General features: G+C 41.6%; 1 protein-coding gene across 3 annotated transcripts; it reads left to right on the forward strand.

The window, feature by feature from the left end:
- Nucleotides 1-151: 151 nt before the first annotated feature.
- LOC112229863 (germ cell-specific gene 1-like protein) lies at nucleotides 152-7,934 on the forward strand. Of its 3 annotated transcripts, XM_024395967.2 has the most exons (8): nucleotides 278-702; nucleotides 2,789-3,015; nucleotides 3,157-3,929; nucleotides 4,436-4,630; nucleotides 5,561-5,608; nucleotides 5,802-5,960; nucleotides 6,141-6,252; nucleotides 7,153-7,934. In XM_024395967.2, exons 3-8 carry the CDS (start codon nucleotides 3,734-3,736, stop codon nucleotides 7,526-7,528), a joined length of 1,086 nt encoding a protein of 361 aa, XP_024251735.1. In that variant the 5' UTR covers nucleotides 278-702; nucleotides 2,789-3,015; nucleotides 3,157-3,733; the 3' UTR covers nucleotides 7,529-7,934. The 3 variants fall into 3 exon arrangements, with proteins under 3 accessions (XP_024251736.1, XP_024251735.1, XP_024251733.1); XM_024395968.2 differs by lacking the exon at nucleotides 278-702 and adding an exon at nucleotides 152-249 and having other exon boundaries at nucleotides 2,789-3,929; XM_024395965.2 differs by having other exon boundaries at nucleotides 2,789-3,929.
- The last annotated feature ends 6,796 nt before the right edge of the window (nucleotides 7,935-14,730 follow it).

Raw genomic sequence — 14,730 nt, forward strand, 5'->3', positions numbered from 1 at the left:
GCATGTGGCCACAATTCTAATGCCCAATTTCAATTATTTTTTAATTCAGTCGCTCACGTCACTCTTTCAGCTCCTCGCCAAAATCGTGATGATTCAAAGTGATTTGTGGACATAATTTGAGGAACAGCTGTTTGAAGGGGAGTGATCTAAACGGAGTAGAGATTACTGGGTCGAAGGGAGATTGGGTGGATCAGTGTTGAGTGTACTACATAACTTGAACACTCCAGATGACGGGATGAAAGCGAGGGGGTGAGCGGCGCACATACTGTACATTCTCTAATTCCACTCCTCATTCAGAGTATGGCATAACCTTTGGAAAGCGGGGCGGTGACTCGTCATCCGGGTCAAGATGGGGATTCCCCGGAGGCGAACAGATAAACAGTATAGAACAACACATGACCCTTAATCATTATGTAGTGAACTACAAAGTAGAATCATGGATTTGCTTAAAGTGGAGCGTAAGAAATTGTGGGAGAGAGAGCGAGAGAATGTGACGATGGATGATAGATAGATATAGGGAGCAAAGGGAGAGAAAGTAACAGATGGGTTTGTGAGGATTAAGTGAAATCTGGATGGGTTTGTGATAGAAACTCACCCAAGAAAGGCAGAAGCGTGAGGAAGAGAGGGAGAGAGAGTGAGAAAAGGTGAAGAAAGTTAATCTGGTAGAGGACAGAGTGTCGATGTCTCTGAAGGCCTTATATGGTATGTTTTTTTTGCTTCTTTAATATATATATTTTTTCTTCATTCACAAACATCCGTTCGGTAACTTTCATGCATGTATTGTACAACCGTATGGGGGGATAAGGACTCAATGGAAAGCCCAGCGATATGCAGCACAGAGAAAATACAACCGGTATGGCCATTTGAACTCAAATCTAGGCACAACTATTACAGGACATGAAACTGCGTGTGTGATTGTGTGGCTGTGTCATATTTAATCATATTGCCGGACAATGGGGATAGGAGATTTTCTTTGGTTTACGCATTAAATTGATGCGGTTCCTAGACTGCTGCAAATATTTTCCGGTTTCGAGTCAAGTATAAAAACATTTTTTTTGCCGGAGTATCTGGAGTTAATATGGATGAGACTCCTAGGAAGGAGATATTGATTGACAGTTTGCAACACACGTTTTGTTGAAACGCTTACAGATTTGTAAAATGAAGAGCTTGTAATTTAATACTTTTGGGAGAAATTTACAATGTTTGAAGGTTATTCTAATTGTTGAAATATTTTTGTGTCATGATGGGATAAATTAAATACCGGAGTCTGATTAACTCCTGTTTTTACTGTAATGAGGAATGATCTCTGACATTATTTTGTGCCGCAATTGAAAACCCAATCTGGCAACAACACAGCTTTACTCTCTTCGAAAAAAGGGTTCCAAAAAGGTTATTTGGCTGTGGTCTTTTCATTACATTTTTACATGTAACCATATGCTCTTATTCAGAGTCCAGGGTTCTACATGGAACCCAAAAGGGTTCTACCTGGAACCAAAATGGGTTCTCCTATGGGAACAGCCGAATAACCATTTTAGGTTATAGATGGCACCTTTTTTCAAAGAGTGTATAGTGGTAATTGATGCAGATGTCGCCAGATTAAATAGAATACACAAACATATGTGATTCTGCTATCTTTGTCAGATTATGTAAAATAGCAAAGACCATATCAACACAGATGAATTAATATTTCAATGATTATTCCCTAAAGCAAGTTTCGTGGACGGAATTTGTCCCCCCAAGTTTTCTGAGCAAAAAAATCTAATAACATAGTTTTTTTGTTTCATTGTAGAACATTAAATACAGTTAAAAACACCAGGAAATAAGATCCAAGTGATTTTTAAATAAGAAATCTGTTCACAAGTATTCCCACGCATAATAGAGAAACATGTGATGGTAAGCAAGGTTGAAATGATTGCTTTATGCAAGTATTATACTGTATCTGTTTGGGCTTCTTTGCGGTCAATTTGCAGTCTACAAATTATTTGTAATTGTGTTCCGGCCTCCCGACCATCAGCTCAAGAACAAATCAGCCCGCGGCTGAGTCTAGTTGATGATCCCTGCGCTAAAGTATCCAATAATCATTCATGGAGTCAAGACAGACCTCAGAGGTGCGTTTAGTTCGCTTGAACGTTTGCTACGTTGCTGAACGGTTTGTTCAGAACAACACGCTTCCCCAAAACGTTCTTGAACAAAGTTTGAGTAGTTATGTTTGCTCCTGTTTGGTGGGTGTGGTTTGAAGCAATGTGTGACGTGTTTAAATGGCAGTGGCCATGCTGACTGCATTCACCATCTCCCAACCCCTCCTTGTTTTTCAACTGGTCGTTCAGTAGCCTTTTCTGTTCAATTGAACGTTCCAGAACGTAAATCGTACTGAACGCAGCCCAGACCAGTACACTAAACCATCCGCATAGTATGATGTGTGATGATGCAGAAGATTGTGATTGTGACAATGATAAAGATTGTGATGACAGGATATGATGACAATTGTGACGATTGTGTGGATTGTGATGCAAAAGATTGTGATGATGATAAAGATTGTTGTGATGATGAAATTATGATGATGATGATGATGGTCTGTTTATGTAATCCACGTAGTCCAGTGTATATACAGTATGTAATCTCAAATTTTGCTGACTATATGGATTACATTGTTGTCTAAGCCTATTGCCATGTGATATGAAATGTTTCTACATAAAGGAGATTACATCAAGACCAGTGCTTTCTGTAGATTGTGTCCCCTTAATTACTCCTCCCGGTACTAATCCAAATTATTTGTCTTGCTCTATAGGTGGTTGGACAGACGTTACGAGTGTGGGATTAAACAGATTGATTTTGTACAGGGAGATTAACACAGATTAATGAGGATTACGGGTCTACAGAGAGGTAGACGAATCATTATATCAAATCACAATCTTCCTGAGAAAGCTGAGATGCACGGGAAGAACAGAATTTTTCCAGAGAAAAAGAAAGGAGACAGGAGAAAATAATTAGTGGTTCTATAAAACGTGGTAAAATGTAAGTGTTATCTTCCAGGACACAACTGTATGCCAACGAACACATGATAAATCCATGTCATATACTGGAAATATGGGATGTAGCATATGGATGTAAAATGTAAGAAATTCATGATATATATTTTTCTTCCCAAATCAAAAGCTCTCTGCCTGATTGCCTCAGTTCAATGACTGCTTTGATTTGCAAATTATTCATCACAAGTTGTTATTGCGGGACCACAGCTGGATCAGCGTGTAAAGTGTGGAGGAATTATCGAAAGGACTAATTGAAGGTGACAGAGGCTAGCTAGCCCTCATCCAATCCATCTGGCTCGGTGAATAAATCCTCCGCTCTATTGCCCTCTTCTTCTACTTCTTCCATCCCATAATTTTCTCAGTTTCCTAATCCCACTCTGCCATACCACCCCTTTGTCAATCCCCCTTTCTCTACTCTATATCGCTCCATTCCATTTCCCTCATTCTGCCTTGTCATTGAGTCCCCCCACCGGTTCCCTCCTCATCGTCATCACTGCCCTCACTCTAGCTGATCTCTCATCTGTCATCCCTGTACCCGTCCTCTAACCAGCCCCCATCACCCTGTTTCACAATCATTAGTCTCAAGCTCCTCTTGAGACACCCCGTCTCTCCCCCGACCTCTCTCCCACCTCTGTCTCTCCATCGGAGGGCCACTTTTTCTCTTAGCAGTGGCCCCTGTCCCACACCCACACCCATAAGCCACCATGCTGGAGAACATGTCACGATGCAACCGCTCCCTGCTCTCCTTGTCCCTGACCTCACTGGCCCTGGCATTGTCCATCCTGGCCTTCTGCACCTCGTACTGGTGCGAGGGGACCCACAAGGTTGCCAAGCCCCTCTGCCTCTCCCCGGTCAAGTTGAAGAACTGCGGCCAGAACAACAGCCAGCCCTACACCACAGGTAGGGAAATAATTCACCTATTCACCTGTGCAAGAATGAATGTGGAGCCCGAACATGAATCATGACACTGAGAATTGTTGCTTTTCAGAGAAGGCACACAAAGGTTTGTTGACAAAGCCCAATGTATGTAATCTCAAACTTTGTTGTTTATCTGGATTACATTGTTGTCTAAGCCTATTGCCATGGAATATGCAATTTTCTACATAAGGTAGATTATGTAAAAAAACAGATTTCATACGGATTTTGCTGTAGATTGTTGCCCCTTCATTCCGTTGACACCAGGGGGTGGTTTATGGACTCATGGGCACATTTTATCTCTGTCCCTGAAGAATATTCAATTATGGTCTTGAAATGCCTTTGAGAAAAATGGTTTGAAGATGTGTGTTTCTGGAGTTTATTGTAGAGAAATTACAGTAGTACGGTGTGTAGACTAGATGCATATATTTAGCCTAAAACTGTCTAACCGTTCCTGTCCCAATGACCCTCTTACCCTCTCTTTTCCTCAGAGACTCCCACTCTGGACCCTAAGAAGCCGTCAAACAACATCACCTTGTCGCCCCTGGAAAAGGAAGAGCAGGCGAGGCTTCAGAAAAAGGCCCTCGCCAACGCAGTGCACTACATCTGGGAGACAGGCGAGGATAAGTACATGCTGCGCTACTTCCACACAGGTTTCTGGTTGTCCTGCGAGGCACACAACGAGGGTAAGCATTGGGTCTTAATCCAGGCCATTGTTTAAGTATGCTTTATCTTTTATAGAAAGGGGGGTTAAGTAGCTTTCATCCCAACAACCTAATGATGCCTGGTTCTTGCACTGTAAGATCCAATCTCCTCAATGAATGTACTTGCTATGACTGTGATATGTGGTTGTCCATCTCCTAAATGGCTAAAATGTAAATTAATCTCTAGCCTTAGCCAGTAACTGCTTGACACGGAGAACTTCATTGGAAAAGTGAATAAAACAGGAGACGGCTCTTGTTTTAGGCTGTTGATCTACAGAACCTTGATTGAGTGAAGTCTTACAATAGAGTCGGACCTAGGACGTTGACTTGTGGAACCCCAATAATGACTGGACACTAGTTACTAGAATGCACTATAATGTTGATATATCTATCAGCAATTGCCATTGTATCTTTGAATGTGGCTGTTCCACTGTCAATCTATCTCTGCAAGACTGGTTGCTGTAACACCATACGCATTCACTGATCTGGGATAGTCCCTAATCAACCAAGGCTATTTAGAAGTAAATCATCACAAGCGGGTGCTCTGTTAATAGTTGAATCATCTTTAATGTTGGCAATGTAAGCTCGAGTCAATGAAGGAAAACTCAAAGTAATGTCTGCCTGTCACCTTAGGACTAATTTGCAAAATCACTGTAGAGAGGGGAGAGTTAGACCTTTTGCCTTGACCCTAGATAGAGAACATCTGGTGGATTATTCTACTCCAGAAAGTGTCCCCCTCCGATTACCTATGCCAATTGGAGCACTATTTTAAGATCTCACAACAGACACTCAAGGGATCTAAATTAAATCAGTATGTCCCATTTCCTTGACAAGGCCCTAAAAGATACAGTACAAGTGAATATACTGACTTAAGTTGTATTTGTTGCTAATCACATTGTATTTGTCTTACAGAGGAGAAATGCCGGAGCTTCATTGAATTGACTCCAGGAGAGACACAAGGTTTGTGCTCATTGAAAGTAGATATAGGTGAAGCTAATACGTCGCCATTTAAATTGCGGGTCGTCAAGTCAAATAAGCACTGTATGCCAACGTTTTCTCGCTCTACCTCTCTCCAATCTTCATTTTCCCCCTCTCTCTTTCTATCGCTCTCTTCCTCAATCTATTTCTCACTCACTCATTCACTCACTCACAGGGGTGCTGTGGCTGTCAGTAGTATCAGAGTTTGCGTACATAGGCCTGTTGGCCATGGGCTTTCTCCTCATGTGGGTGGAGGTGCTTTGTCTCTGTGCCCATAAGGAGATGTACGCTCTCAAGATCAACGCCTTTGCCGCAATATGCACGGTCCTTTCAGGTGAGACGGCCACGACAAGCGGACATGTCTCTTATCACCACAATGATCTATACCAAGGCTTTTGAGCATTCTGTAGAAATATTCACAAGGTAAAGCATTGATTATTCGATGTTGGTCAAATAAATTAAGAGATTGTCAGAAAATAAATCACACTTCCTTCCCCCTTTCTCACTCTCTCAGGTCTGATGGGGATGGTGGCTCATATGATGTACACCACAGTGTTCCAGATGACTGTGAGCATTGGGCCAAAAGATTGGAGGCCACAGACCTGGGACTACGGCTGGTCATTTGTGTAACTATTCCCTTCGGCATAGTTCACCCAAATTTACAAAATTGCTTATTTTGTTCCCTTACCCTGAAAGCAGTCTTTGGACATGATTGGTTTGTTTACCTAGGCACTGTCTCCAACCATTAGCTTAAGTATTTTCTAACCACAGTCCAATTGAAAACTGTGGAGTCCGGAATTATTGGATACCTTCATAAAGATGAGCAAAGAACTATTTGCTATTTTATTTTTTATAATTGTATTATTTCGTACTATTACAATTTCTCAGAGAAAGCGATTGTGTTTATCAACTAGTACAAATCTCAAAAAGATAGGGGTCCAAATCCACAAAGAAATGGTTAATTGACCACAAAATCTATATTTTGCAATGGCCATCTGTCTCAGGATTTGAACCCCATTGAAAACCTGTGGTTTGAATTGAAGAGGGAAGCAGAATAAGGATATCAAGGATCTGGAAATATATCAGTATGGAGGAATGGTTTAAGATCCCTCCCAATGTGTTCTCCAATTTCATAAAACATTTTATTAAAAAGACCTTATCCACGCAAGGGGAGGGTACTGGAGTATTGAAAACAATATTCCAATAATTGGATTATCCAATAATAAATTATTGGGATCCAATATTTTTTCTATATATTTTTTTACATGACTTCTTAGACAAACTAACACAATTCTGAGCAACTGTATTAGTATAAAACAATATAATAATACAAAAAAGTGAGCATACAATATAGCACAGTATTTGTATTGTTTATTTTATACTGTGTTTTTTGCTTATCTTTATCAAGGGATCCATTAATTCTGGACCCGATATCAGCATATTTTAAACTTCTAGGCCATATTTACAGCCTATTCATAACCAATGACCACTACGGCCCTACCATCCTTTCTCTCTCTTACCCTCAGTCTAGCCTGGATCTCCTTCAGCTGCTGCATGGCGGCGGCCGTCTTCACCCTCAACTCCTACACCAAGACGCTGATAGAGATGAAGCACCGCACCCGCGTTCGTCTGGAGGAGGCCCGGGCGGCCATCCAGGCCCCCTCATACGACGAGGTGTTGCAGGCGGCCGGGGGCGCCTGCTCAGTCAGCAGCCTGCTCCAGCACTGCAAGCAGGGGGCGATGATCGACCCCGGTCCGGGGGTTCCAGATCACAGAGGGCTGGTGATGATGGCTGGTGGCTGTGGGACAAAGGGGTGTGAGGACTGCGAGAGAGAGATGGATGAGATTGAGGATGCACTGGATAGGGAGGAGATGGAGGGAGAGGACTGTGAGAGGTGTTGAAGGGAGGAGGTAGAGGTTAAAAAGAGGTTCTAGCCACCTGGAACTTATTTTTGTCTTTTATTTTTTACATGTTTTGGATTGAACTGTGAAATGGGCTGTGCTTGATTTCAGTAACTCAACCCCTGGACTGTGCTTGATTTCAGTAACTCAACCCCTGGACTGTGCTTGATTTCAGTACCTCAACCCATAAATTAAATATGAGTAGATAAAGCTCTAAAACCACACACAGAGATTGACATGTATTGTCTGGGAAGAGATCAATAGAGACAATCGCTAAGAAATGCCTGGCATTGGCCACATTTAACATTTATATTATTTTTATTGTATTGATGGTAACCCTGTTATTACTATCCTGATATTGATAGTAACTGTGGTGACATTGTGAATAAAAGTGGTTAAAGTGGAACTGTCTCATGTCAATTACTTAGTATTGGGATTTTCTCTGAGTCTCTGTTGTCATGCCAGTTCTAATTAAACTGGATGAATCTCGAGCATTGTCGGTTGGGACAACTCTCTCAATATCACCGGTTGATGTCCAGAAAGAGATGAAGTGATCTTGTAGTTAAACAGACAGTGATGTAAAGATGACATAAAAATACAGGGAGCTTCGGAAGTTAACAGATGCTTGACAGAAGATTATGTCAATAATCTCCCCAGTCAGAGGAACAAGGGCAGAGAGTGAGAGAGTGGGCTAGGGAAGGATGGATTGATGTGTGTGACAGTCATCTCTAAGTCTGTAGGGATATTCATATATATATATATATATACACAAAAGGACACCCCCTACAATTAGTGGATTTGGCTATTTCAGTCCCACCTGTTGCTGACAGGTGTATAAAATTGAGCACACAGCCATGCAATCTCCATATTCAAATATTGGCAGTAGAACGGTCTTACTGAGGAACTCCGAGACATTCAACATGGCACCGTCATAGGATGCCACCTTTCCAACAAGTTAATTTGTCAAATTGCTGCCCCAGTCAAATGTAAGTTTGAGTTTGAGTTGCAAATGTTTTTGTGAAGTAGAAACATCTAGGAGCACCAGTGGTAGGCCGCACAAGTATACAGAATGGGACCAGCGAGTGTTTGAAGCACGCAGCGCGTATATAATCATCTGTCCTCGGTTTCAATACTCACTACTGAGTTCCAAACTGCCTCTGGAAGCAACGTCAGCACAATAACTGTTCCGTCAGGAGCTTCATTAAATGGGTTTCCATGGCTGAGCAGCTGCACACAAGTCTAAGTTCACAATGCGCAATGCCAAGCGTTGGTGTGGTGTGGTGTAAAGCTTGCCGCCATTGGACTCTGGAGCAAAGGAAACGCGTTCTCTGGAGTGATGAATCGCACTTCACCATCTAGCAGTCGGACAGACGAATCTGGGTTTGAACGCTAGCTGCCCCAATGCAGAATGCCAACTGTACAGTTTGGTGGAGGAGGAATAATGGTCTGCAGCTGTTTTTCATGGTTCGGCTTGGCTCCTTAGTTCCAGTGAAGGGAAATCTTAATGCGAGAGAGATTGCTGACATTATAGATGATTCTGTGCTTCCAACTTTGTGGAAACAATTTGGGTTAGGCCCTTTCCTGTTTCAGCATGACAATGCCCTGTGCACAAAGCGAGGTCCATAAAGAAATGGTATGTCGAGATCGGTGTAGAAGAACTTGACTAGCCTGCACAGAGCCCTGACCCCAACCCCATCAACACCTATAGGATGAATGCGAGCCAGGCCTAATCACCCAACATCAGTGCCCGACCTCACTAATGCTCTTGTGGCTGAATGGACGCAAGTCCACGGGGGGGACCAGCTCCATATTAATGCCCATGATTTTGGAATGAGATGTTATTTTTTTTAAATATGTTGAAACAAACATATATATATGAAACAAACATTGACATTCATTGTAGTGTTGAACGGGATGGCAAATTTAGGTCGATATTCCCGGGCGCCGAAGACGTGGATGTCGATTAAGGCAGCCCCCCGCACCTCTCTGATTCACAGGGGTAGACAAATTTCAGTTGAATACATTGTTGGACAACTGACTAGTTATCCCCCTTTCCCTTTCCTTTCCCTAGGTACAGTCTCCAATTTCCGAAATTGCAATATGAGCCTTTTGGCTAATAGACGACAAAGAGAGACAGCCTTCCCTTCCTGGTTATTCCCATCAACCGAACCAAACAATCATCAAATTTCAATCGTCAAATGTATTTATATAGCCCTTCTTACATCAGCTGATATATCAAAGTGCTGTACAGAAAAACAGCCTAAAACCAGGTTATGAGGGGTGGCCAGTCTCTTCTGGCTGTGCCGGGTGAAGATTATAACAGTAAATGGCCAATATGTTCATAAATGACCAGCATGGTCAAATAATAGTAATCACAGTGAACAGGTCAGGGTTCCATAGACACAGGCAGAACAGTTGAAACTGGAGCAGCAGCACGGCCAGGTGGACTGGGGACAACAAGGAGTCATCATGCCAGGTAGTCCTGAGGCATGGTCCTAGGGCTCAGGTCCTCCTCCGAGAGAGAGAGAGAGAGAAAGAAAGAAAGAGAGAGAGAGAGAGAGAGAGAGAGAGAAAGAAAGAAAGAAAGAGAGAATTAGAGAGAGCATACTAAAATTCACACAGGAAACCAGATAAGACAGGAGAAATACTCCAAATATAACAGACTGACCCTAGCCCCCCGACACAAACTACTGCAGCATAAATACTGGAGGCTGAGACAGGAGGGGTCAGGAGAAACTGTGGCCCCATCCGATGATACCCCCGGACGGGGCCAAACAGGCAGGATATAACCCCACCCACTTTGCCAAAGCACAGCCCCCTCACCACTAGAGGGATATCTTCAACCACCAACTTACCATCCTGAGACAAGGCCGAGTATAGCCCACAAAGATCTCCACCACAGCACAACCCAAGGGGGGGCGCAAACCCAGACAGGAAGACCACGTCAGTGACTCAACCCACTCAAGTGAAGCACCTCTCCTAGGGACGGCAAAGAGGGCGGCAGCGGCAGCGTAGCCTAGTGGTTAGAGCGTTGGACTAGTAACCGGAAGGTTGTGAGTTCAAACACCCGAGCTGACAAGGTACAAATCTGTCGTTCTGCCCCTGAACAGGCAGTTAACCCACTGTTCCCAGGCCGTCATTGAAAATAAGAATGTGTTCTTAACTGACTTGCCTGGTTAAATAAAGGTTAAAAAAAAAAAAAAAAAAAAAAAAAAAAAAAAAGCACCAGTAAGTAAGCCAGTGACTCAGCCCCTGTAATAGGGTTTGAGGCAGAGAATCCCAGTGAACTACACTCAATCATATGACCTACTGAAGAGATGAGTCTTCAGTAAAGACTTAAAGGTTGAGACCGAGTCTGCGTCTCTCACATGGGTAGGCAGACCATTCCATAAAAATGGAGCTCTATAGGAGAAAGCCCTGCCTCCAGCTGTTTGCTTCTAGGGACAATTAGGAGGGACAATTCTAGGGACAATTAGGAGGCCTGCGTCTTGTGACCATAGCGTACGTGTAGGTATGTACGGCAGGACCAAATCGTAAAGATAGGTAGAAGCAAGCCCATGTGATGCTTTGTAGGTTAGCAGTTAAACCTTGAAATCAGCCCTTGCCTTAACAGGAAGCCAGTGTGGGGATTTTTTGGTTCTAGTCAAAGTTTTTGGTTCTAGTTAGGATTCTAGCAGCTGTATTTAGCACTAACTGAAGTTTATTTAGTGCTTTATCCGGGTAGCAAGGAAAGTAAAGCATTGCAGTAGTCTAACCTAGAATTTAAAGCCATCCTCTCATGGGGAATGCGGCTTTTTAGTTAGCTATGCGACAGTATCAAAAATACATTTCGGATTGTTCTTATTTTCCTCAATTAGGTTGGAAAAATAGGATGATCGAGCAGCATTGAGGGCTGAACGCACAAAAATAACATAAATTGTGCCCAAAACAAGGAACATAGACAAAAGTATAGCGCATAAAAATATCCACAATATACAGAACACGTAACAACAAACAATCCGACACAAAGACATGATGGGGAACAGAGGAATAAATACATATGAGTTGATTGGGGAGTGAAAACCAGGTATGCAGGGAACAAGACAAAACAAATGGATACATGAAAAATAGAGCGGCGATGGCTAGAAAGCCGGTGACGTCGACCGAATAAGGAGAGGAGCCGACTTCGGCGGAAGTCGTGACACTTTCCAAGCCAGTTGGAAGACTTCCAGTTTGGTGTGGCGCCATTTCCGTTCCAATTTTCTGGATGCTTGCTTCAGAGCTCGGGTATTTTCTGTATACCAGGGAGCTAGTTTCTTATGACAAATGTTTTTAGGGGTGCAACTGCATCTAGGGTCTTGTGCAAGGTTAAATTCAGTTCCTCAGTTAGGTGGTTAACTGGTTTTTGTCCTCTGACTTCCTTGGGTAGGCAGAGGGAGTCTGGAAGGGCATCAAGGAATCTTCGGGTTGTCTGAGAATTTACAGCATGACTTTTGATGCTCCTTGGTTGGGGTCTGAGCAGATTATTTGTTGCGTTTGCAAACGTAATAAAATGGTGGTCCGATAGTCCAAGATTATGAGGAAAAATATTAAGATCCACAACATTTATTCAATGGGACAAAACTAGGTCCAGAGTATGACTGTGGCAGTGAGTAGGTCCGGAGACATGTTGGACAAAACCCACTGAGTCGATGATGGCTCCGAAAGCCTTTTGGAGTGGGTCTGTGGACTTTTCCATGTGAATATTAAAGTCACCAAAAATGTGAATATTATCTGCTATGACTGCAAGGTCCGATAGGAATTCTGGGAATAGTTGATGCAGTTGTGAGTAATGTAACCTGTGTATCACCTTAAACTGAACAGGGAATGAGAAGTTCAACGAGTAGGTGTCCACATACTTTGGTCATGTAGTGTACGTAGTAAATTACAGAGAATGTAAATAAAAACAGAAGGATAGGAATTATGCAACAGTAGCCTATATGATCAGCAATGTAAGTAGTATGACAATACTGTACGGAATGTATTTGGCAAGAGTTTATATGTTGTATGGATCGATTTTAAATGTAATGTTGACATTTCCAATCAGAAAATAGCAATTTATTTTAATCATGTATCAACCGTTAAAATAACTTTTCTTGAAGTGAAATGCTTTATCTCACAGTAATTATTTAGAATCAAAACTGAAAACAAATGATTGACAAAAACAGAGGGGGGAAACACAAATAACACAATCAAACACAAAGTCAAATAATCATCTGATAGACAGATTTGATTTTGCCTTCCCATACACCCCAGCTCTCTAAGAACTGTTTAAGAGACATTTTTATCTAATGAAGCTTGAAGCTAATGAAATATAAAGTTCATGACAAATCTTTCATAAAGTCAATATCTTATCAAAATAAGAAAGTCAGTTGTCCAAAAGTTTGCACATAAAACGAGTGAGACTTTAAATGCTAGAACCATGCTCCAACAGACAGAGAAAACACTAGTTCAGCAATACTTTCAGTCGAAGCGTTTGCACTTCTATAAAGTTTCAGAGGGTAATATTAAGTGAAAGAAACAAATTGAAAAGCACAATAATCCTTATCCTTCAATAACAGTGGCACATTCTGAGTAAAGTAGTTTCAACAATTTTTACCAAGTTTCTTTCTACTTTAAAAAGAGAAGAGATTTTATGAAGTAAATGTCATAAAGACTTATATCGTAGTTGGCATTGTGTGAGTCTACAGTATTTAACCCTTGACCTTCATATTAGATTTTGTCTGCTGGTGTCAGGACCCGTGTCTTTACAAGTTAAATTTTAAACACATTCTCTAAAACGACCTAAAACATTATCCTATGATTGCACTAACTTTGTTATTATTGCTTCATTTATACACATTTCAAAAAATGTAACGAATGATTTGGTATTAAGTAATATCAACAGATTACTCATTGCTTGCTTTAATTTCCTAAACCCCTCGTAACAGCTCTCAAAACTCTTTAGCCTTTCTCAAATCATTCAGAAGTTAAATATCAAGTCCAAAAATGATATACCTATTAATCATTTTTCATTTTTTTTCTTCAAACAATACAACACAAAACATGCACACACAAAAGACAACATACAGGCGCACACAAACATCAACAACATCTGTTCTCACTCCTATCTCCAGTGCCTGCACTACTCTCCGACACATGTCCTCAAATTGCACCATTTTGTTCCTCTCCGTCGCCCATGCTCAATATTTAAAAAATCAAGAATATGATTTTGCAGTTTCTTAAAGATGGAGGATTGGTTGATTTCCAGTTTAAGTATATGTTTATTCAAGATAATTGACGAGAAGAGTATCGTCCAACCCATCGGTTACATTGTAACACCTCTGACAGACAACCTTCTAAATTTGTGCAAGACTAGTATACAGTACACACTGATTGCACAAAACATTATGAACACCTGCTCTTTCCATGACATAGACTGACCAGGTGAATGCTATGATCCCTTATTGATGTCACTTGTTAAATCCACTTCAATCAGTGTAGATGAAGGGGAGAAGACAGGTTAAAGAAGGATTTTTAAGCCTTGAGGCAATTGAGACATGGATTGTGTATGTGTGCCATCCACCAATCAAAGGACATCCAGCTAAATTGACACAACTGTGGGAAGCATTGGAGCCAACATGGGCCAGCATCCCTATGGAATGCTTTCGACACCTTGTAGAATCCCTGTCAAGTCCCAACGAATTGAGGATGTTCTGAGGGCAAAAGGGAGGAGGGTGCAACTCAATATCAGGAAGCTGTTCTTAATGTTTGTACACTCAGTGTATAGTATAAAGTATACACTTCAGTATGTGGCAATTGCACAATAAATCATGTACATCATAACATAAGTCAGTGAGTGTTACATTGACTTGGACATGTACATGTTCATATTTTCTTATAGATGTCCTTCAAATCTCTTTCTGGTCCACAATGTACTTTAGAATCAGACCTGGGTTCAAATATTATGTTTTCACAATCAAGCACAGCTAAAGTATTTGAAGAAGAAAAATTACTATTTGAACACAGGTCTGATCAATTCTTGACATTAGACTGGGATTAAAACAAAATACTTCCTGCGGTATGATTGAGGATAGAGGTAGGGATTGTGGAATGTAGGAGCCTGAACCCAGATCTGTTTGTGCTGTCTTGCCAACTCCTATTGTCAACTCCTATGGTCTTATGGTCAAACAGGTCTGGCACCA

The sequence above is a fragment of the Oncorhynchus tshawytscha genome, linkage group LG31 (assembly GCF_018296145.1).
Source record: "Oncorhynchus tshawytscha isolate Ot180627B linkage group LG31, Otsh_v2.0, whole genome shotgun sequence".
Taxonomy (NCBI): domain Eukaryota; kingdom Metazoa; phylum Chordata; class Actinopteri; order Salmoniformes; family Salmonidae; genus Oncorhynchus; species Oncorhynchus tshawytscha.

What these genes read in the sequence shown, in the direction of transcription:
- LOC112229863 (XM_024395968.2), top strand. Translation starts at nt 3,734, where the DNA reads ATGCTGGAGAACATGTCACGATGCAACCGCTCCCTGCTCTCCTTGTCC. An exon ending in AATATGCACGGTCCTTTCAG is followed by an intron (nt 5,961 to 6,140) that starts GTGAGACGGCCA and finishes TCACTCTCTCAG; the next exon opens with GTCTGATGGGGATGGTGGCT. An exon ending in GACTACGGCTGGTCATTTGT is followed by an intron (nt 6,253 to 7,152) that starts GTAACTATTCCC and finishes TCTTACCCTCAG; the next exon opens with TCTAGCCTGGATCTCCTTCA.